Source organism: Columba livia, chromosome 3 (assembly GCF_036013475.1).
Source record: "Columba livia isolate bColLiv1 breed racing homer chromosome 3, bColLiv1.pat.W.v2, whole genome shotgun sequence".
Classification (NCBI taxonomy): Eukaryota; Metazoa; Chordata; class Aves; order Columbiformes; family Columbidae; genus Columba; species Columba livia.
The window spans coordinates 99,548,010-99,573,702 of record NC_088604.1 but is presented as its reverse complement, the minus strand read 5'-3'; the positions used below and the strand labels follow the sequence as shown (position 1 = coordinate 99,573,702).

Here is a 25,693-nt window from a genome sequence, read left to right as displayed (position 1 = left end):
AATCATTCAAGAGTTATTCTCTCACATGTTCATGTCTTCCTGGAAAGGGTTATCCCATCCAAGACCATGTAAGAGTACTTCCTTCTTTTATAGCACCAGTTATATCCCTACAAGTAATCCTTTCCAATGCATTAGTTCAATGGGAATAATTATAGGCAAATACCAAGCCACATTTCTAAACACATTACCTTTCACTCAACAGAGAGATAGTGACACAACCAAGCAGGCACTGAAAGGTGAAGGAACTACTGCAATTCAAAAAGATAACTCATGTCTTGCTAGTGCCAGTGACTAAAAGATATGTTATAGATTTTGTAACTTGTACAACAAAGTTGTAACATTAGTACTTAAACCTATTGTATAATACTTAAACAACAGATAACATGGGTCTGCATTCAAGTGTGATACTGAATATTTGCATTTAGTCTGTTATACACCCGGTTCTAATTGTCACTGTAAGACAAAGAACAACTGCAAAATTTGTTTTAAGGCTGGAAATACCAACAACAGGAATCATGCAACCACATATTCCAACAAATGTGGGCTCTTTATATCCACCTCTACAAAGTGCCATCAATGTGTTCAGCGACTCTGTGTTCCACTGACTTTAAAAGCAGTTTGTCAGCACTTTGGAAAGTATGGCCCTTTCTATGAATGTCAACCTGGCTAATATGACAAAGAGCAGAAGTAAAAACCTATTCAATTATTGTGAATTTTGTTGATACAGAAAGAGGAACCACAGGGCTATAGAAGGATCATCTACATAGGTAAATGTGTTTTTAATAGAAAATCACATTTAATAAGTAGTTTATTTATTAAAGGCAGCTAACAAAAGGATCATTACCACTGTAGTGGAAATAGCATCCTCTAATTATGGACTAGTAAGAAAAAATTTGTCTTGATAAGAACTTACAACACAGTTCATGACAAAAAGGATAAAAATAATGAAAAAACATACATCTGCACTGTTATTTCTATTGTGCTACCAATAAATATTCTTAACAAAGGTAAAGCTATGTTAAATATGTACTGCAATTTTTACCATGTTCATCATGAAGGCAGAATTTATCAGACTGTTAAGGTAAAAACAGAGAAGGAAAACATTGTTATATAAATATATATAAATTTTAAAATCTGAAATATAGAGTTTTATTCTTAAAACAGAATTTAGTTTTGAAGTCCCACAGTTGCCACCTCACAGATTTATTTTTTCGCTGTATTTTTCACTGCAATCTCTTGCACCAAGCAACCAGTAGGTGGAGCAGACAACATAATTCATCGTGTAATAAGGGCATGGACTTGACTGTTGGGTTTTTTTCGTAATTATGGGTATCATGTAGGAGAAATTTCCTTCAAACAAAAGTAGTTCATGTGTGTAAGATGTCACTTGACTAGTTATTCATACAACTGGCATATATAGCAAGTTGATTAAAAGCTCAGCACTTTATAACGAGGAAGTTTTAGAGTTCATGCTTTATTTATCGAGATGTTATTTGGCAACTAACTTAATCAAATAAAAATTTACATTCTTTCTAAATCCCATTCTTATGCCTATAAACAGGGTTACCTTTGTGTTTCATGGATATTACAGATACTACATAAAAAAAAGTAGCTGTTTTTTAGTAAAGCAAAGAACTGTTTTTTGAAATTGGCAGGAGAAATAACATTGTACTTTCACAGAAAGTCAATAATTAGATTATTAATATACATTATTAATATGTTATTAAAAACAGCAAATTAACATGACTACTGTTAGTAATTCTTGATTATGCAAATACACTAACTTGTTTAACTTTCTTTTCTTTAAACTTCTTTGCTAGAATACTAATACTCTTTTATTCAAATTGAAAACTTAGTTTGTGTAAATGCGATGTATTTCTACAAGTAGCGATGGGAAATAGTCATATTTGGGTAAGTGTCTACAGCAAAATACACTCAGTCAACTGTTTGAAAAAAAAATAGGAAAACTGTAAATTATAGTATAATACCATACATTTTATATCATCCAATGATTTCCCTCAGTGTTAGTTTCCTCCCCCCAGCAAGGTGCAAAACTGCAGACAAACCAAGTTATACCTATGTAATATTTTGTAGGCAAATCAAACTCCTTGTTCCTGAGTTTAAAGCATGCACATGCTTATTCTGCCCATATTTTGAGCTGACCAGAAGCTGTGTAACTGCATTAATTCTTGAGCTAATATACCGTGGCTCTCAACAGGGCTAATTAGTTTGGGTTCAGCCCCATGTTATAGCTCCAGATTGGCTTGGAAAGTAATCAAAGCAAGCTCACATCTGTCTGTATAAGACTATGTGTATATACCTGGTACCAGGAACAACAAATAATGCATACTAATTCAGAGTTTGATATCCATTTCTTCCTCATTTTTTTTTTTTCCTCATGAAGGTAACAGTTTATGGAAGAAATAAATGCTTGAATAGCAAGTCAATTCATGAAAAATACAAAACATGTTGACTTCATCATAGACCATGCTATTACATACATTGTAGACATTCTTGTACATTCATGACACTAGCATGCTTAAGTATTACTTTTTGAAATGAAAATTAGCAATTAGGAATGTGCACAACTTTGTATATAATCTGTGGAATAAGACAAGCAAATTCTGCAATCGATAAAGGATTCACAGACTTCAAGGCCAGAAAGGATCACTGTATCATCTGCTGCATTATGCAATGCTACGATGTTTGATCATGTCCCTGTTTAACCTGCAACACACTTCTGAGATGAGTTTCTGGGCTTCAGCTTGTAGGTAATGGAGAATGGAACTGGACATGTCTTTCTTTACTAAAACTAAGAAGCAACAACTCCTTAGTTCCGTTCTGCCAATAAGGAAACACTCTTTCCTCACCCTTTTTGCCTGTAGTAAAACAAAAGGATTGAAAATTATAGGATTTATTTGAAACAATTATTACAAATACAGATTATGTAATGCTGTCCATGTAACCTGCCTGTACCTCTGCAGCCTTGATGCATGAGGTGGCTCAGCTCCATCACTGCGCCTTATTATGCATGGCATGAAAGAAAAGATTGTAGCAAACTTTAGCAGAAGACCTCTACAACTTATTGGGCTTTAGTTAATACATGACTCTACAATAAATCTAGCTCATCAAACTCTTCTTTTCATTTGCTATGCCCTCTACTTACAAACTATATATTTTCCTTAACTCACTCAGAAGCGTTGAATTTACTTCCTGGTTCTACTGAGACATTAAGAGACCTTGCCCAGTAATCCAATTAACTACCCTTGGAAGACAGCAAGACATAGCTGTAGTCAGATCAGAACACAAGGCATATAGAAAGCAAAATGTCGGACACAGAGCATCAAACCAGTAAATTCTGCACTGAAGTAACTTGCCCTGTATCTTAGCAAGATAGAATATCAAATTCTATAACTATATGCAATTGTGGAATACAGATTTTGATTGCAATAAGCAGTTCATATATATCTTTGCTGGTTTTCAGGTTGTCTTTAGGTGTTGTATTGATTTACACTCACTCATGTTTCTAAATACCACATGCAAAAGAAGATGGTTCTCAGAGCACAGTTCTGTGATAAAGGAAAAATTCTTTTGGTTCTAAGTACCAGTATTCACAGACCATCTCTGCAAGCAAAACCTAGCATATTTTTGTTCTGAAAACCACCGCTAGCTAAACTCTAATTACATAAAATTAGAAACCCAAATTCATCAGAACATAATAGTTATTGCTGCCCCCTACCAGCAGTCTGTGTGGATGGTTGAAATAAAGCACTATTTGTCATTTCTTACAAATGTGTTGCAGCTTGCTAGGCCAGTATCATCAGAAGTGAACTAAGTTTACTAAAATCCCTTTAGACTACGGGTCACTCAGTGTCTCTAATCAAATGATTTTTGTACTCCAGGTAAACATTGTATTTTTCATGCATTTGTTTACATAAATTGTTCTGTTTGAAACAAGAATTTGCAATTTTCTACAGTTTAAAACTATAAAAACACTGCACAGATTATTCTTAATATTTTAGACCAACATCTAGACAAATCAATTATTGTGAGATGATTTCAGTTATTAACTAGCTCCTCTCAGAAAACTTCTTATTCTATTTCTTACTAAAATTTTTCTATGCCTTTTTTTTTTTCAAATATAAGTACTTAAATTCGGTTTACAAATTGAGTTTTCAAAACTGATACCCAGTTAATTAAACTATATTTCTATTTATTGGATAGATCACAAATGATTCCGAAATGGAGGGAAAGATTAAATATTCTGACACTAAGTGTCATGGTATTTTTCCCATATTCATGAAGATTTGCAGTTCTTACATGCAGATTATAATTAACAACTTATGAAAAGCGGGCACTTAGTTCATACTAGCATACCCTGATTGCACATTAACTCCTTATTCATATGAAGAACAACCAGTCACCAAACACTTACAGACACAAAAGATTTTTTTTACAAAAGTTCACAAAAGTGAAATAAAAAAAGGCAAACTCACAAGCTTTACAAATCATATCAGTTTTGTGTATCTACTGCCATATTCACCTGTCTTTAAAGCAGCTTGCATAAGAAAGCTTGAAAAAAATACCACTTTTATCAAAACAAATTAATCAGTAAATATTTAAAATTTATGAGGCATTTCTATTTGAAAACAACTGTACTAAATAAGCTGATTCAGGCAATTCTAGGAAAAGCTTTAGATGAAAACACGCATTTACAACCTTTCCTAAAAACAAGCAGAACACAGCACCAATCCAAGCATTAGCTCAATTAAAAAAAGGAAAAAAAAAATGAAATCCCTTCTCAGCTTAATAACTTGTTAGCTCTTGACAAGTGCAACAACACAACAATAAGCCAGTCAAAATGAGTTTTTAAAGCGAGGTTATGCCCTTCGTGTTGTGTTATCACAGTGGCAGATCAAACTGCTGACTTGGACTATTTCTGCCAGCAGTGCTGATGCTGCCTCTATGAAGCTGCTGTCACGGAATAGTCATGGTACCTGCTCTTGCCTATAGAAAAGCACTAAATTGAACTCGAAGTAGTGTCTTTGTGATATCTTTTCAACAAGTCATGTCCCATTCAGGCTGCTAGTTTATCTCTGTCAGGCTGGGGGCCCAAGTGGTTTGCATGAGCTGTCAGGGACAGGTCCACCAACCTGCTCAGTGCTAAGGAGGTAATGCATCTTTCGCGCTTGGTATTGCTTTTCCTTTTCTTTCTTTTCTAGGTCTTTCCTTTTTTCTTCATTTTCCTTCATTTCTGTGTACTGTTGGAGTTCGTTCCTGTAATAAAATAAGTCTGCTAATTATACTATTACAATAAAAGATGTGCTACTGTTTTATTTTACTTTAAGCCTTTCATAGATTCACAATGTTCTGCCATTATATATTAGCAGTAGCCTGACAACGCTGGAAGGCAAAACAAAGATCCATTCAGTTCCACCACAACAAGATTCTACATGGATATACCTGTGAAGAAATAGGATTAAAATTATAAAAACTATCAATAGTATATTAGTTCATATTTCTCACTCTTTTGTAGAATGTCAACCTACGTATTTTTAACGTTTGATAAAATAGCATTCATAGATGTCCTTTTTCTGCCTTTAAGAGTCATTTTGGTTTGAATTTCTCTAAGCATAAGTTATTATAATTTAGTGATTTTCCTTCAGATGGTTTCAAAGTAAAAATTGTTCGCTTATGTTTCAGGTAGACACCTCCTTCTGATCTGCAAACAGGTGAGAGCTTATGGAATGAGAGAGGACAGTAAACACAGGATAAAAGTTGACATTCACTCCTAGATCCTTGAGCTTTTTGTAAGGTTGAGAATGCAAACATAGAGAAGAACTGGATGTAAAGCTTTTCTGTGTGTAATGTCCTCAAGAGAAGTTTCCATAACACCAGGCTTCTTGCACAGGTCACTTTCCACTCTGGAAAAAATATATGTGTTTGCAAACACATAGTGTTATCTAAGAGGGTGGGCCTGTGTATTCAATTAGTCATAGAAAATTCTTTCATCATAAAAGAAGTAAGGAACTGTACCTAATAGAGGTTCTCAAAGAATGGAGAAAACTCATTATTCTAGCTGAAAGTTTAGAGGGAAACTTTAACAGAAAATGGGTGTAGATTTTCTTGTCAATGTCTTATTTTCATAGACCCAGGCTTGCCCTAAATTATGCAAACAGTGGAGTGAATTAATGTTCTATATGAAACAAAATTCCATGCTATTGTGTATAGTACATATATTTGGAATTTTTGAACCAGTTAAAAAAAAGGTTAGTTTGATTAACATTCATTATTTTTGTTATTAAGAAATGACTAGTTCAAATTAACCTGTCTGCCAAAGACACCAAGCATATTCAGTCAAGCATTTAGATTGTTTAAAAAGTAATTAAGTGAGTAAATTCCAGTCCTTTTTTTTTTTTTAAGCATGTGTGTATACAGTAAAATAAAAAGCAAAGAAAAATATATTAACATATCTAGATAATGAAAATATTCCAGCAAAACAGATTATATAGAGAGGTCCACATTTATTGTCTCAGTCATTTCAGAGAGTACCAAATAAGACATTCTAGGACAAGGGTCAAACCCTGTCAAAATATGCATATGAATAAGTTCGCTGATAGGAATAATCCCATGGGAAAGTCATACTGCTCCTGAAAGTGTTTTTAAGACTGTGGCTCAGATTTATTATTTATATTTTGATTATTATCATGTTAAATAAGTTCATCAAAATATATGAGAGCAATAATTGCTTTATAAATACAAACACTATGAGATCACATCCTTAAACACAAGTTGCAATTTAGAATTTTCATTTGTTTCATGCTATCTTTCAAGTTTTTATCAACTGAAAGAAGCAAAATATCAAGTAATTAAACTTGTTTTATTTCAAATGTAAAAGAAAATAATAGAATGAAAAGGAAATAAATTGAAGATCGGAAAAGATGTATGGGTCTGTTTCAGTCTCTGGAAATACTTTTTGTTGCAGTTTACTGCTAAAGGCTGCTAATACAATATTTCATACAAGGTTACTTATGAAGCACACTGACGTTTAAAAATCACCATGCTATGCTTTTGCAGCAGTGTAATTTTTTTCCAACATAAGATTAAATTGCAAAATAAATGAATTACTTAGAGTGGCATGGCCCCCATTTTGCCACCCTTCTCTTGAAAATTGCTTATTAATATGAAAAAAGAAGTTGGAAAATAGCCTGTTTTACTTTATGCATAGCGTTTCGGGGCCTCAAAGCCTGCAGAGCTGGACTAGCTGCACATTTTAGATTGTGTTGGCAAGCAGGGACGATGACCTTTCTGACCTGCATCTCAAGGCTATTATTAATCGCTAAGTAACCTGGTAAAGCCAAACAAATTTGTTTCCATTGAAAGGATCTCTATCTGTGTCTGAGAATTTGTGCTGTACCAAACAAACCTCATTAACTGTGTCCATTTTTGACAAAGAACTAGGAGTTGGAGGGATTGTCGACCTTTCTTTGTCCTTAAGGTACAGATTTCAGAGTCACTGCATGTAGGTACATAGGCTTTTATACTTGGAAACTCTTTGTTCTATATCGATCATAAACAAATGAATAAATAGAAAATGTATATAGTACCACCATTGTTCTTTTGTTCTATGGCACTTTAATTTCAATATCAGAGTGTATGATCCACGTTTTCCATTTGTAATACTATTTCTTGATCCTTTTTGATTGCAGAGTCCTCTATTCAGCTTTAGTACTGCTATCTGTAACTGATGAAATGTCTATCAACACATTACTACAGTTTATTCATGTTCTTATATAGTCATGTACTTCTTCCCAACGGTGGATATAGAAGCTTTGTTATTTAGAACACAAATGGTAATGAAAACCCACAAACAATGATAAAAATATGAATTTGTATAACAGATGTAATTATAATGGGATGCAAAGTGTTTCCCATTGTCATTAATCTGAATATACAGGATTGCTTTGAATGAATGATTAACAATCTTAATTTGCTGAAATTAATTGAAGTCTAAAACACTTGTTGAAATTCAATGCAATTCATGATCTTTTTAGACAATACTATCATCCAAATCATCACGATCTTTCCTGATTGTCACACATCCTCCTTAATCTTGAACTATAATCTGTTTAAAGTTTGAGGTTTTTTAAGCAGTTACAAATAATTTCCAGCATACTTTTTCAGCCCACACATCTTGTCAGTTGTGCTAAAATATTTCCATCATGCATTACACTGCCCTGTACAGTTGTACAGAATATGCAGACAATTCTGTTTTGGGGACAACAGCTCCCAAGATGATTCTCTCCTGAGTATGTAGTAGTCCAAACACTGCTTGACTGGAAAGTATAGATGTTTTTAGCATAAAAATATATTTATTCTAAACTATTTGAACCTGAAACTTTCATCTTCTTTTACCTTACCGTACTTCCAAGAATTTGAATAGGAGCAACAAAAGCACAGAATATACAAGTAGCTGGATATGACTATACAATTTCATACATTAGCAGGTTAATACTCACACATTAAGTAAGTTTCACTGCTACCATACAGAAAAATGTGTGCAAGCATAACTGATGCTAAAGACATAAATTTAGGCCTCCAAATAGAGTTAAACTTCCAGATAGCTTACATGTAAATCTATTTATTGAGAAGTTTCATGCTCATGACCTCATATCTGTGTGGCTGCCCAGAGAAATTAAAGCCAAATTCCACTAAAGTCAATTGAAAATTTGTTGAAATTAAATGATCTTTGGATTAAACCCTTACACTTACTGACAGTCTTCCCTTTGTTCATATATAACTTAAGTTCATTGAGCAATAGTAGGCAGTCTTTGCTTGGGACTATGTGGTATTATGAATACCAGCTATGACACATGACTCTGGACCAAATATGCTTCAGGATGAACCTGTCATGGTTCAGTGTGAAGTGGGAGAACTGAATATGGGCAAATTGTATGGCCTGTGTTTTTAAAGCTTCACCAAATTTTGAGGGAGAAAAAGAGTTCTGTAAAAGCAAAATAAGTTTTAGGTTAATCAATAATATTGTTCTACTTTTATAAACGGTCTGTCTGTTGCATGGTTCATAGTTGCAATAGTAATGCTTATTAAACTGTCACAACTGACAAAGGGGGTAATTTCTTAGTACATAATTTTTTCATTATCTTAAAGTGTATCTCAATATACTAACAGCATCTACAGTATGTTCCTACAAAGCTGGCTTCCCATATAAGCTTAGTCCAATCACAGTTTCTCCCACAAAGATTTTTATGGAATATCTTTGTAGAGGAAACGTTTAAGTTTTGACACTTGTAATGTCTTACCATGATCTGAAAATTGTTCAACAAATCAGAAGAATATAAATGTTTATTAGCACAAGTGAAGGATGCATTATTTTGTTTAAAAAAGTGAATATATTCATTCTTTTGTTAAAAAAAGAGGTGAATACAGCTGTGTTTTCCTTGTGATAGGGAATGTTTCATGTAATTTTAAATAGGCATAGGGTTATCAATGTGTGTGCTCAAAACACACAATTAAAAATGATCTTGTAACAAATCTGTGAGGTAGCTATTGAATTGTTAATGGTAAAATTATTTTACTTATATAGTTTGAAAATGAAACATTTTCATATGACAAGGTAACTTATTGTTATTCTGATACTTCATTATGCAGTAGGCAGTGGTGTTGGTTCCAGCTATGAGATGCAAATTCAGTTGACAGTGCTCCTGCTGTCTGTATAAAGGTTAAAAACACACATATAATATCATTCCTGGCACTTTTGGAAAGGTCTTCAAGTGATGATTTCAGCAATATACAGATTTTCATAATTCTGCATAGAACTGCATCATTTTACAAATTCACGCTGACCTACATTTATTGAACTTTACCAAACTATTGCATTCTGTTTGCATTTTCACTGGCGTTCTGTGGTCCTTTGACCAGAAAACCATAAAATTATAATATTAACTGAAATAAAGGGCATCTGAGAAAATCAATGAGTAGTATAGTTGCCTAGAGTACTCAGAAAGAGTATGAAGTTATTGTGAGATTAAATAGTTCAGACCCCAAATCATAAAATTCCTGCAACATAGGCAGTAGGCAAAGTTGTCATAAAAGGAGATAACCTAAATCGATTTTACCTTCCTGACTATACATCACCCTCTCTGCTCACATAGAGAATATGGAAGTGAAGATTAAATTAGTGGGACAATACTTTTGGCACACCACTCCATGTCAGTTGATTTCACATTACATTGGTGTAGGTGAGAAAGGAATATGACCTGCCATGATAATATCATTTGACTTAATCTATTATATTTAGGAAAAAATGAAATATATGTATAGACTAGCCTGGGACACAAAAATAGTTTGGAGACCTCTGTACTTTAAATGTGATGTTTTAACAGAACATAAGTACTACCTACTTATGTTAGCTGTGCAGTATCAGATCCTCAACATTTTTCTGATTTTTTAAATGAAACTGTTCAGACTTAATGAGCAGAACAGAGCAGCTTTGTAACCTCCTTACTCCTCTCTGCTACGATGTATGCTCCTGTGTGTATCCTGATAGAATCCTATGACCAAAATGTTTGATCTGAAGTTGCAGTGAAAGAGATGCTCAAAGAGGCAGTCAGTTATTTGTGGTATGAGGTATCACACTGCCTAGGAGACCTATCACAAATGGGCGTCCAAAATTATTACTCATTTTAATGTTAATCTCAATCTACTTGACAACTTCATCAACTCTTTGAAATCTGGAGGAATGGTACTGCTCTGTCATTGCAGTACAGTGAACAGGAAACTAATACGACTCCTTAGGATGAAAACAAAGCAAAACAAATAGCTAATGTGTAGGCATGCAAAACCACCCTATAGTTTCTATTATTATTAATTTTACATAAATTAATTACACCTTTGAAATCTCATTATAATTTGTGCATAGTAGAATATATTCTGCCTGGCTTTCCTTAACTACATAGTGTACACTGTCAATGGAATTAAGTGACATACCAGTTTAACTGTCAACGTCCACAATGTGATCAATATACTATGGAGGAAATGCGATGAACATCATGGTGAAGGGCGTACTGTGAGTGAACACCTTGTGCAGATCAGAAGATCAGGACACAACGTGTACCAGACGATAGGAAAGAACAGACTGATGTATCCTTCTTATCCTTCCAATTTCCACTGCTGCACAGTTACTCAAGAGACTGAAACAGCTTTTCAAAATACTGATTGCAGAATCAGTTTAAAACAGGGAGTGTTTTCCGTAATCCATGCTAATTCAGGTTTCAGTAACAACTGATACAGAATTTTTCCTCATACCTTTTTAAAAACTACTTCTCTAGTAATATAGCTTTTAAAATTATTCTGTTTTCTGGAAACATGCAAACTTATTGATCCAAATGTTCTTCCCTTATGCGTATAAATCCTTGAGCTAAATTTACTTCAAACTCATTGGCAGCAGAAAATGTTATGAAGTTAAAAATAATTTTTGTAAAAGGTCCAATTTAAATGATGATATTTTGTTAGCATAATTTTTTTTATTTAATTAAACTGTAAACCCCACCCATTATGGATATGGCATAAGAGTAACTACAACACTGAAGCTTCTGTTGACCGAGGAACTGGATCCAAATATGCTGGTTCAACTTTATTTGCGCTCAGGTCTATATTAATAGAGCTAACTAAAACAGGAAAAATGTTTTCGCTCCATGTCTGTTTGCTATTGACTCCTTCATGGAAAATCAGCCTAACTGATTACCTTAAACAGTGAAAGTAGTATTTGGGGGTAACAAAGCTGATCTGGCCCAGAATGGATAGCAGAGCCCTAACACAAGTTATTCTGATAGCAGTTTAACAACAGTGGGCATTTCTACCACAGTGCTAATCTGCTAATAGAACAGTCATGTTCTTAAGTTTTCCAGCAACATATAAAAGAGGATGTCTAGTAACAGCCAAATACCATTCAAAGTTTTCCAGTGAATGTCATGTGAAAGTATCCAGCACGCACGCCGCTGTGTTTTGCCACAGTTAAGCTGTTCCCAGTACACGAACGAACTCATTTAAGCTGTTATCTCTCTGTGGCAGTGCAGGACAATGTAGACATTTCTGTATTCCTTTTACTTTAATATATGGTACTTGGCAACATTTACAATATTCAACATTATGTGATTTAGAAAGCAAACATGACGTTTTAACTTCTAAAGGTCATCAGCTAAGTTGATTTTCCTTCTCAGGGTATTATGAAACAATCTGACTGAGGTCTACTGCCTGACTCATATTTTTGACTTACCTTCATATAAAAGTCTGCATATGTTTGCAAATAAAATGGTATGCTTTGTTCACATTAAACACGTTTTACAATGGCAAGGCAGGGAGAGCTTTTATGTATTGACCCATTACGTATAGCAGAGCAGTAATGCCAAATCTCAGAACTTTATAGCGATTTTCACAGTACCTGATGGTTTTCTCAAATTCCATATTCATGGAACAGTGCTACCACTTGAGCACCTATGATGTCATTTTTAATGAAGCATAAAACACTAGAAAAGACATAGCAAATTAGAATATTTTTAATGTAGCAAATGCAATTATTTTGAGAGAGATGTGATGCATTTATAAATACTGCAGTGCTATTTGTATGTGATTTCACAGCAGTGGCTAATTACCAAACTGACATTATCAAGTAGATCTCAATTTCCAGAAGTGCTAGGAAACCTTATCTCTTACTGTCTTGATAACTTTGAAGTAATCAGCACCCCCCAAAAATCAGGCATTTTTTAGTATGGCATGCAAGATATTACATTCAGAATTAAAGTCTATTCTCTCAAATTTGGTTTCTACCATATAAACCAGACTACATTTAACCATATATTTAGGCATCCAATTATTCACACCTAAAGAGTACTTCTAATATTAGGTTCTGTTGTATATGACTAAGCACATAATTTTCTGCTCTGAGTACCAGATTCCTTCTTGAATAGCTAAGCACTATGCTAGGTGGTGGTGAGGCCTCCCACCAACAAGTAGAAGTAGGCTAATGAATTCTGCATTATTTAGGGTGCCACACAGCTGAAAGCTCAAATTAGTTTGAGATGAGGCTGTAAACATTTTGCCATCATGTAGTTAATTGGACAAGAAAAGAACAGCCTACTTGCAGAACAGAGGTGGAAAATGTTGCTTTCTTGAAATGCTTTGTCATGTCAGTTTGGTTTGAAGGCAGTAGAAACTATGAAGTTCAAGGTAAAACACTGGGATTTAGCTCCTCTGTCAAGCATAAGTAACTTAATGGATTCACTTAATTATCCCTATGAGATAAAGAGCCTGAAGAATGTGAAAGGGGGATAATAAGTAAAAGTTTTGCATGTCTTAAAAGCATCATGCTCACAGTTTGCGGAACTATGGCTTTTAAAGGGGTTATTATGAGTAGCATTCATAGAGATGAAGCAGCTCTTTTATGATACTATGATTGAAAAGGTATATAAATCAATGCACAAGCCGACAATACATCAGAAGGAAAAACATTATTTTTATTTTAATTTGTATGCACCATAACTGTGCTGAGTTCTGACAGCATGTTAAAGAATGTTTGAAAGCCTGTCCAAAATGGTCTAAAAAATTATTTTAAGCAGAGAGAAAACATCCTGCAGTGCCCTCCATTGTTTATGTTTAGCATAAAGAATATTAAAAGGTGGCTAGATTAATGTGAATATTAAAGGAGTGTTCAGTAGAAAAGGATTTAACAAGAAGCAATGGTTCAAAGACAAAAATTAAACTATTTCAATGGGGAAATATGGGACATACTCTGAACACCAAAGGTAATTAACTCCTAGATTAGAATAAAAAAAGGTGCATTCTATATTCCGATGTTCTTAAATCAAGACTAGGTTGTTCATCGAGAGCTTAATAGGCTTTGTTATAAACTTCTTATTGATAGATATGATACTGGTGATGAAACTGGAGTCAGACTAAACCATCTGATTCAGAATAAAATTATTTTGAGCATCACTAGAAAAAAAACAAAACAAAACTTCTTTTGTTATTCATTGTTATGTTCTAGACTGTAAAAATAGAAGACAATTAGTTTTTCCATTTTTTTCTCTTACTGAGTACTTAAGACAAACTCTTCTTAGATAACAGAACGGTCTATTTATAATGATCTAGAAAACAAAAAAAATAACAGAGACTATATATATATTTTTAAAGTATCTTTTTTTTTCTTTTTTTCATTTTGGACATTTTTCTTCTAAAATAAAAGAAGTGGTTTTGTGAGACCATATACTGCTTTGCATCTCATGCAATTCTATGACACATCATGGGATAGTATAGGATATACCAATATAAAGGGAAAGACCATAATTTTCCAACATAAAAAAAAAAAAAAAAAAGAAACATCCAAGAAAGATCAATAAGCCTCCACATACTCAGTCAAAAATCAGATCATGAACTTGCAAAAATGCAATGCATAGACACCACACTTATAATAACAAAATGCAGCTGTGGTGTGGCTCCTTTCAAAGGCCTTCACCACTGTAGTCTCTATTTCTCCCACATAAATGGGAAATGAGAATGGCAGACTAGCCTCAAAAGCCTTCCATGGGCTAACGCAAGTGCCAAAGAACATCTTACTTAGTTTGGTCTTCATTAATATTCCTGCTATCTCTGTGTATTTTGTTAAATTGTGAGATATACTAGTTATTCAATAAGGAGTTATAAAGTATGTGAGAAGCTAATACCAATTGCCTATTTGCACTTAGACACAGACACATTGTAGTCAAAAAGACTTGTGGTCTTAAATCAAATGGACTGTTGTGCATCAATTAAAAAGAAAAAATGGCACTTGTGTCTTTTGGTTTTCTTTTGTTCCTTCAAAGAGCTCAAAAATTTGCCACATTCCCACACGTTCTGGAAAAGCTGTATGTGTAAATTAAGAACTCAGTCATGTATTTGTAGGTACACTCACATATGAGCTGTAATATCTGGAGAACATAAAGCAAGCTTAGTTACATAATTTTTTGTATACAAATTGCTTCTACAAATAAAGAAATATCTAATTTTCTAAACTAAAACATAAATTCATGCATTTAAATTTTATGCTTCATTATCAAACCGAAAATTGCACACCAAAAAGAACCATCACCTTGTTTTAACGCCAAAGTAACTGCTTTAAGTGAGTTAAGTAAATGGCACATAAAATTTGTCATACTTCTAACAACCTAAACAGCTGAAATGACTAGTTCTCCAAAAGGCACATGAAATATATTTATATACTTTTCCATGAGTCTTTAGTCTCCAAGTGGTAGAGCAATTCCCTGATAACCTAGTATAGCTTGTATATAGATGGCCTGTCATGTCTCTACAATTAGATAAAACCAGAACTGCTATAATTTAATCAGTTACAACCTGAAAATTATATTTTGAAAATCAAGTTTATTAATATGTAATCTTTAGGTAATCATATTTATCCTCCTAATTTACACAATATTTATGATACTCTACATGTCCTTGAAATAGGGAACAGGGACACTACACTATGAAAAAGTGGCCTAGCTGCTGGAGTTCATAAATTTTGTTCAGCTTTGGATGAGTTCAAAGAATTGCCATGTAAGAAAAGCCTTACAGAGGGAATTTATCTGATTATGGCAGTAATAATTACCCAGCTGTTTATTGCAGATAGAGAAATAATTCATGTAGGCAATAGGCCGTGGTGGCAATGACACTCCGCATTTAGTAAATATGCAAACTGTTCACTTCTAATTAACCAAGCTAGAGGATGCCCTTATTAAATGTATAAACTAAAAGTGCCTTCCTGACAAGTGATGAATTGTTACATTGCACAAACTCTTGCCACAGAATTACTGGAGTGAACTTGGGGCTTAACTTCATTAAGAGATCTTGTGGGATAGTTAAATGAGGATGGACAGCATAACAAGACCTACCTGACAGTCAATGATATGTTAGAGCTTAATGAAACTGTACCTCTTCCCCTTTTCCACTTATTTTACACTGAAGATCCTACTTTAGACAAAATACAAGACTGCAAAGTCTGTCTGTGTAAGACAATATAAAATACTAAGATTAGGCAGTTTTCTTGCACAGAAAATGTTTTACGAGCTGTCAGGAATTCTAACAGACCTATTTCAAAATAAAAAAAAAAAAATCTATCCAGACACTACAGCACTTTCAAAGTGCACAGGTATAAAACTATTGTTATTCTACAATACTGTGTTGTCACACCTGTTTTATTCTACCTTCACCAAAAGTAATCAGCTATACCACAGACTATTTGGTCCAATGAGTAAATGCAAGGATCTCAAATTTCTTTCTACACACTCAGAATAAAAATCTTCCTTTGGATACAAGTGAAGTAAAGCTTAATGTCTAATCTGCTGTTCCTAATGGTATGTTTAGTACTATACAAAAATACATGAGGAAATATAGTTTTCATATTTTAAAGACTACGATCTAACCAGTTAGCTTACATTATCCATGTTATTCATGTTTATGTGCAGAACTTGATCCATAAGAAACAGAACCAGCTAAAAACATGGTAAGACCCTTTTCATGACTTGCTCAAGAGAGACATGAATAAAGCACATGAGGTATGTCTAGCTAAGTCTGCACTGGAAATTCAGCTTACTGTGTAATCATAATGGTTCCTACCTTAACCTCATTGCATTCCTATGGAGTTAAAACAGGGTATTGCCTCTCTATAGCTCTAGCCAGTTCATCTCAACTTCATGAATAATCTAAAAATACAAAAAAAAGTCCATCTAAAGTGTCTTGTTTTGCAAAATGCATTATTAAAAATCTATAGGTACATAAGCATATATGCTGTATAGAAGTATATGTGTAAATGCAACTGTGCTAATAGGTATAAAGGTGGGCAAAGAGAAGACCCAAAATGGAATGCCTTGTCAAAGAAGGTTTTTATGCCCAGAGTCTGTGAAGAAATCTGGATTTACAGATTACATGTTTGAGAAGCAACAGCCATCACGAAATATGTGACTGTAGAGAATATTTTAACCAGATGTGAGTCTCTTTAAAATGCATCATTTTAAAGCTTTTCTCTGGTCTAACTCTCTCTTTAAGTTAACATGAGAATCTTAATATTGTTCAATGGAAACTAGGTCAAATCGCAGAGAAGAATCAAATAACTCATTTTTTATATCTTATCCTAACAACATCAGGTTTGTAGCTATGGAAGTACTCTGTGATCTTCAGTGGATTACACTTCTAACTTTCCCACAAGATCTAGCAGTTATTGTTATTCTACAATACTATGTTGTCACACCTGTTTTATTCTACCTTCACCAAAAGTAATCAGCTATACCACAGACTATTTGGTCCAATGAGTAAATGCAAGGATCTCAAATTTCTTTCTACACACTCAGAACAAAAATCTTCCTTTGGATACAGGTGAAGTAAAGCTTAAAATTTAAAGCTTAAAGCTTAAAAGCTTAAAATCTAAATTCCTCTGGAAAAGGCATAGACATCTCAAATTATGTGCCTTACTAGTCAAAATTAATATGTAAAAAAAGCATACTTGGCACTTATTTCTATGGCCCCCAAAGAAAGCTGACAGGATAAGTTTGCATTCTGAAAATTCTAATTACAAGTAAATAAGTCAAAAAGCATAATGTATCTCCTCTAGATATCTTTGAAGACAAGGAAAAGAAGATGGGTTGAAGATAAATTAGTTAATTAAACATGAAGTGAAAGACAGCATTACAAAAATGAGGGTTTTATTGTTGCAAGAATTCTAAGGAGCTGTCTGAAAGGCTTTGGAACTAATTGAAAATAGACTACAGAATCAATTGCTTTTGTAGTCAATGAGGAGGAACATTTTAATTGAATTATAAGGCAATATATACATTTCTCAAAACACTTTGACATTTGAGAAAATGGCTGGCACATGGACTTATCTTTATCATAAAGGAATAATCAGATGGAGGCTGAGCAAATTCTCCTCATATTACTATGTCAACAGATGATTTATTTCAAGCCCACTCAAAAGTTTTAAGAAGCAAAGTGTTAAAAGTAAATAGACCTCAGTAATGCTCTAGTAATCAAGAATAAGTCAGATATTCTTACTTTTTTCAGTACTACATCCTCAGGCATATTTGCAGAAGAGCTAAATATTGGATTAGATCACCAGCAACATGTAATAGTACTCTACTTCAGTCTTCTTTAAGATTATAAAAAATTAGACTGTATAAGGGATTTGTGAACATACATATTGCCAAGGAAGAGATTTATATCTCTTTGCATTATCTATTTCCCTGACATTTCTTGAAGACCAAGAAGGTTTAATGATGACCATGACACTAAATCCACTCATAGAACAGCTAGCTATGCAAACTTGGATGAGGGTCACATTCTTTATGGCCACTTTCAAGGTTTTTTCATTACTAAAGCTACCAACAATAGAAAGTAGAATTTGGTGTATATCCTCCAAGTATGTGAAATTCACAATTTGTAATCATAACAGTGTTTACAGGCACTACGATGTTTGCTAAAGCTAGACTCAGGTCTTAGTTTGCTACCTTTGAGTCAGTGTTTGTACAATAGCCAAGAAAGCCAAACTACCTGTGCCTTGGTTACACAAGAACCCCAACACCCAAAGTTTCCACGGCTTTGTTAGTTTTCTGATACTGCTGTCTTACTGAGTTCTGTGCCTAGGGAAAAATTTAAATGGTGCCATTCATCAGTAAATGGAGCACTACATCCCCAAATCTTATCTCTAGTTGCACACCTGACATATAGCAAAGTTGCTTTACTGTAGTTTAAAGGCCAGTGTGTAGATAACCTTAGTCAAAGAACTGCAAGTTAATCACGCAGTTGTGCAGCTGACATCATCCATAAATTCTTCTGATATAATGGCACCAGCATGCTAATTTATGTGATGTCCATTTGCTTATCATGTATTGGAAACTGTTTCACATAAAACAAAATTCTAATGCATCATATGGAGTTATAGCCCATGCTAATTGCTTTTGGCATATTTCCCCTTGTAACCATTTTGTCAGTTCTTAGAGATGTTAAATGCAGCTTTAAGAATGTTTCAAAACAGGGCATTTTCCCTTAAAATTAAATACACTAACTTCACTGAGAAGTAATGGAATTTATTTTAAAGCATGCATTTATATATGCAGCAAGCCAACTAATCCATATTCAGATAGAATACAGTATGCATTGGTATTTATTTAAATACTAATGGATGCTATACATGAAGGCTTATTACTAAAATCTAAATAGCAAAATTTTGGAAAATAAATATTTAAGAATGTTTCCTACTTGGTTGGTTTAGAACTTCATAAATCTTGTAGAAAAACAGAATTCAGGACTAATGAACTCGTTTCACTGTTATACAGAAGCTAAACTACACAAATGTCAAGAAAAATCTGATTGTGTCCTTATGTAGACAGGGTTCAAATTCATTCTTTTGCTGTCTGTCAAAGGATACTTTTAATGACTTCTCAGCTACTATGGACCCAACTGGGGACACCAGCAGCCATCACACCCATTGTTTCTGTAACAGTGGGAAGTAATGGGAATGCTGGTGGAAAATCCACCCACTCCTCAGCCAGTCTGGGAGCTAAACTCAGTAGTTACCTTCAGTTCATACAAAACAAGTGCCTTAAGTTAGGACAAGCAGTGTGAAAACTCACACATAATATGACTATTATTATTTAATTATATTTTAGGTCAATTTCTGTTAAATCAATTTGTGTTAAACTTAATTATATCTCTCTATGGCTTTAAACTGGGGCAGCCTCTATTAAGTTTACTTTCTCCTGGGGCTTTGACAGTAAAGACAAATGATAAAGGTCTGGCTACTAAATGAGGACAGCTATTAAATAAGGACGGCTTGTATTAAAGCTGGATGGTAAAGATGTGGCTATTGGTTGAGAAAACCCCATAGTAAGGGAAGTGTCATGTATTTAAAAAAAAAGGGGGGGGTGGGGAAAGGAGGCCAAAGGAGGATATAAAAGGAAACAAACTTTTTTTCAATAACTCTTCTAAGGTACCCTTAGAAGAAACTAACAGAATGTCCAAATTTCATGGTAACTTCCTCTGAAGTTTCTCTTAGAAACAAGTGAGTGGTAATTTGATACAGACTCCTCCTTAATGAAAGAGGAGAAAATCAAGTACAACGCCTGCTTCTGGAGATGAACAGGTAAAAATGAACCTCAGAAAGAATTTCAATGTGATTTCGAGTAGTCATTCATAAATTAAAAGTCTGCCAGCAGTGTTCTAGAAGATAAGACTGAGAGCCATATATTATAGAATCATAGAATCCTTTAGGTTGGAAAAGACCTTTAAGATCATTGAGTTCAACCATTTACCTAGCACTGCCAAGTCTACCACTAAACCATGTCCCTAAGAATCATATCTATGCATCTTTTAAATAGCCCCAGGGATGATGACTCAACCACTTCCCTGGGCAGCCTGTTCCAGTGTTTGACAAGCTGTCTGGTGAAGATTTTTTTCTTAATATCCAACATGAACCTTCCCTGGCACAACCTGAGGCCATTTCTTTTAATTCTATCACTTTTTACTTGTGAAAAGAGACCAGCACCCACTTCATTAAAACCTCCTTTCAGATATTGTAGTTCAGTTTAGAAGTACATCGTAACTCGAGAAAGAAGACAGTTTAAAAAAACTTTTGAAATTATAAGCTTCTAGTGTGTAATTTTGGGTGGGGTTTGTTTGTTTTTTTGTTTGTTTGTTTGTTCTGTGTGTGTGTGTGTGTGTTCGTTCTTTCTGTTGGTGGGGGTTTTTGTGTTTAGTTGTTGTTTTGGGGTTATTTTGTGGTTTTTGTTTTGTTTTGTTTTTTCAGTGAGTCAGGGGGGAGAGGAGTTATACCACTCTGAAGTACTTAAAATCAGTCTCTGTTTTACTGTGGTTCTATTGCTCTTTGTGGAAAAACTTGGTTCTTTACTAGGACTCAAACTGCACTGATGCATATATTCTGATGAATACAGCTATAAGACAAATAAGGGAAAAAATGCATTACTTCATGTAGCATGTTGTGGTGTTTTGTGTTGTTCTAGAGATGTGAAACACTCAAAGCCAGCCTAACCTGAGTGCACAAGTGTATTAGTGGCTCTGTCTACCAACATGTAAATGTCCATAATTCTGATGCTATAATAAACCTCAGCCACTTCAGAAATGCACTCCTTCAATTTCAGAAAGTTACTGGGGCTTTTTACAATGAAGAATTGCAATAATTTTATATGCACAAAAATGTTTATGAACAATGAGGTAATACTCTTCCACTTTTAATGTGATGGCTGATAAAAATAATCTGTCCTCCACTTTGTTCAGTATTCCTCATAAGAAACACAGTGGGCTACCTTGGGGCCAAAGTAGTTGGCAGCAACTTAGCCCAGTGACAGGAAAAATCTGCTTGGCTGAGGGCCTACACCTGATCTTCACTAAACATCTGTCAGATTTCATAAGAAGAATGTTGAAGATAATATACATATGAGTTTTTCAAATGTACCCCAGTGAAGAGATTATTGAAGTGACTCTTGATTGCACTTGAGGACTGATGCATTTTTAAAACTGAAATGATATGATCCATTTGACCAAATTAACTGAAAAATTAATTTTTAACATTTTTTTAATCTGAAAGATGGATTTTTTTAACCTGAAAGGTATGTATTTATGTGAACTCCAGAAGACAGAATTCAAATTAGCAGAATATCAATATATCAGTTGCAAGGCAGGAGCTCACATAGACCAACTTTGACACATTTTGATGTACCTGAAGTCATAGTGCTCACCTTACCTGTTAAAGGAAAAGAGAAAAATGTATTTCTAGATTAAAATGCTTGACTGGTGCATAGGCTTTGTGCTTTTTAATGACTTGGAACAAGTACTAGAGAATTTGATGAACATGTCAAAGTACTGAAAGACAAATATTTCTGTCGTTCTCCAAAGTTAGATGTACCCAGCAGAGATCTATTGTAGGTATGGGGAAATAAAATACCAAGTTCCCATCAATCCATGTTCAGTACAGCAAGAATAATTCTTGCTATCTTGCTTTGTTCATGCACATCAAAGCTCAATCTAATCAACACATTATGAGCCTTGTTCCAGGTTTAGGCAGGGAAGGGAGACACGTGGAGGAACTACTGTAAACAGAGAAACAGGTTGTATCTCTGCAGTTCATCCAGTTATATGTATTTGAGACCAGAAAATTTATGGCTTCATTTCCTTTCCAAGAGTTGGTCTAGCCTTCCTAGGATACTCCCTTTTCAAGAAGAGAAGATTTTTTAAAGGCTTTCAGAACACAATGGTACAGATGAAGAGATGACAGGTTTTTTTAAGTCTGTTCTTGCTCAGTTATGCTTTAACTTTCTGCACAAAATACATTTACATGAACAAGAATGAGAGATTAGAGGTAGGCAGTTATCAGTGTGCTTCATTATAAGTAACAGTGTAATGCATGAGTTATAATGCTATGACAAAGAGGATGTAGCATCACCTATAATTGTGGAAAAATAATATAAATCAATAAGCAGCATCCAAAAGAGTCAGATAATTCTTTTTTTTCATATATAACTTGCATATGCTTTTTAACAGTCTTCTGGCTGGATTATCTTTTCCATGTGATCTAGAAATACCTTTTCACTAGACCCCCTTATAATTCTGTGCTTCAGAAAGCAAAGATTTGTCTCAGGCTTTCTCAATAGAAAAAACTAGATGGATTTTGTTCAACATCCTTTTACTTACAATGATCATAATCACCCAGTATTTTGTCAGTTTCCACTGTTACCTGAAGAAATAGTCATGGATCAGGACATCAAATGGGCTACAGGTAAATAATTGCCTCTATTTTAGAGAGCTTTCAACTTATGAGTAGGGAAAGGCTAGGGATGGATAGAAGATACAGAGTAGAAACACATAGCAACAACAGTTCTAAACAGAAATCTAACAAGCAAATGAATCTATCCTGTAACTATAAAAAGAGCCTGCTCCACTATGTCCACACAAGTATCTTTTGCAATCAATATTCATAGTATGGCTCATGCATGTAACTTAGATGCAAATATGCACTTACATTCATTGTCACTAATCGATTTTCAAAACAAATTTTTTTTTTTTTCTGTTGTGTATACTGGGAAAAAAAATCTAGTTCAACAAACCATATTTAGGGCATCATAATCTATGAGTTCTGGCCATAGGTGATGAGACAAATTTAGTTTTATTAAACTGGTATTAGCCCAGAGTACCTCTAATTAATTCAAAGAAAATATCCCAGACTCATAACAGTGTAAATGAGAACAGAATGTTGCGCAACATGCACAGGCATAGGATAAAGACAATGATGACTGATACATATCTATATATATATTTGATAATGGAGGAGATCCTGCACTCAAATCATTTAGTTAGTGCCATAAAGTTTTTACAAACAACAGAATAGGAAACGAATGCTTTACCTCACGGAATTTTTATCTTTACCTGACAAACTCGTTGTTCATAGAAACGGTTTCCAGGTATTTCTTCAGTTCATAGTAATTATGGATATATTTCCGAACATAATAGCCTCGCCATCTTTTCTGAATCTAGAGGAAATAAATTTTTGTTTAGTATATTTCAAAGGAAAAGTCTGTGTGCATATCAAATATGTGTTTTATTTCCCAAATAATATGGTTTCCTTACAAGTAGAAGCACCAATATGTTTCAATTAAGAAAATTAGGGTAGGATGGAACATATTGCAGTTAAATAGTGCTATGAACTTACTATTAAATGGCAACACAGAAAATAAGTCAAGTTTTAAACCACAGTTTATCTGGGATCATGGCAATGAAAAGAAATGCCTGTTACTGCCAATGACATTGCTCTATGTAAGAATGGTAAAAAATAAAGATAACAGAAGCGGTGCCTTTTCTCGGGTACAAAATGCATTCCCTACTGAGTCACCAGCCATCCAATATCTTCTGCTACTTGCTTATGTTTGTGCTCTGGATATAATCTAAACTGAAGAGAAGCCGCCTCAGTAACTCAATGTATAGGCTTTCTGGAAACATAATTACAATTTGCAGCGCTTTCATCTCCAATGTAAGACAATCTATGTTTATTTGTTGCATATTAATTATAATCTTCTCATAAAATACTATTCCTCCTGCATAACAGATAAAGCTAAACTGAAAAAGGAAACCTATTTATCTGTGGATAGTCCAAAAGTTGTACTAAGAATAGGAATTAGGCAGCATCATCCACCAAAAAATATTTGAATTTTGGTGCACTTTAAAAAACAACAGTTGGCAAGTGAAGTGTAATCCACGTGTTTAAGACTTCTGTGATATTTGAAAGTTCTGATCATGATGTTTCTGAAATGTTTACAGGTTTACTAACTAGTCATTTTGTGGAAAGGGAAAGTAAACACTAATTGGGTAAAAAAAAATAAAAATCAGTATTTCCATTTGGTTAGCCATATTTATTCCTACTCCTGTAACTTGCTTCATTCAGTCACGCTGAGGGCTGCTCTGACTCCTCGTTTTTTTCCTGTAAGAGGTCAGTGTATTCCAGATCGATATAGCTGGAAAATAGACTAATGATCTTTTCCTCTGTTCTCAGTGTCTAGTTCCTTTCTCTACATTCTTCAATCCTTGAACTTATTTATCTTCCCACAAAGTGTTCTTTACTTCATTCCTTGCATTTTGTCTCCTTTTGTTCTCAATATATTTCTAAATTATCTCCCAATTCCTATCTTCTCTTCTGCATTACCTTCAGTCCTGCTCCAGCTTCCATCTCTTTGACATTTACAGCTTTGAAATCTTAAGAGACATAACAGCTGAAAGGCAGAATCTACATTAAACCAAGAAGACTGAGGTCTGATGATTCAGAAGAGAAGCCAAGGTGTGAAGCTGCTCATCTTCAGTAATCACACCAAAGAGAAGAATCCTGTAATTTGCCAAAAGTCCTCCTTTTCCTGTGGGCCTCTGGCTGCAAGTCTCTTCAAGAACTTAAAACTCTTTAGTGTATCTACAGGGAATGGTTTTTGTCTTTTTTTTTTTTTAAAAAAACTTTACAACAACCCTTCTCTTTCCAGAACCAAAGTATGACTTGGTAAGTGGAGTGCAATCTATGTGTTGCTTTATTTATCTGTTTTTAATTACCTATCTCCTTCCAAAGAAGCATGTAAAAATAAAAAAATGAAATAGTGTCAGGTCCTATTGTGTTTGATTCAGGAAGAAGGCAAAGGAAAAAAATCTGACTGTTGCCCAAACTATCAATCAACCTTTGCACTCAGTGACTTTAGAGTCTGTATCATCCTGTCTGGGGAGTGCAATTTTCTACCTCCTGCTGTATCTTGAGCTGGAAGCAGCACCATGCTGGAGCCATCTGTAAGCAGACTAACTAAGGCAGGCTTGCATGTTTTCACACTTTGGCTTTGGTACCATTTTGCAACCACAAAAGCCAAAATACTTTTCTTTAAAGTAAAAACTAGCATTCAGTCTCAACTGATGGAATCTTGTGGTACCATTATGATTATCTCTTTATGTGAGATTTAACAAGAGAATAAGTGTCACAGAAAACCTTTCAATGAGATGTTGAGTGATGTGCCAGCAAGAAAATAGATGATGCACTCAAGCTATTAGGAATGAGAGGATATTATCTTTTAGTGTTAGTACACTCTTCTTTTTCTCCTTTCTGCATCGCCATGTATTT

The 25,693-nt window shown here is 34.3% G+C and overlaps 1 protein-coding gene across 3 annotated transcripts in view; it reads right to left on the bottom strand.

The window, feature by feature from the left end:
* Positions 1-25,693, bottom strand: part of SPATA17 (spermatogenesis associated 17) — a 94,374-nt gene that overhangs the window by 50,761 nt on the left and 17,920 nt on the right. For all 3 annotated transcript variants that reach the window (XR_002410469.2, XM_005499972.3, XM_021284164.2), the window contains 2 exons: positions 23,479-23,582; positions 5,154-5,277 (listed from right to left, as the gene is read on the bottom strand). Coding sequence is in view for 2 of the 3 variants with exons in the window: in XM_005499972.3 (XP_005500029.2) it covers positions 5,154-5,277; positions 23,479-23,582 (228 nt within the window). In the remaining variant the exon portion in view is untranslated. The remainder of the gene's footprint in view (positions 1-5,153; positions 5,278-23,478; positions 23,583-25,693) is intronic.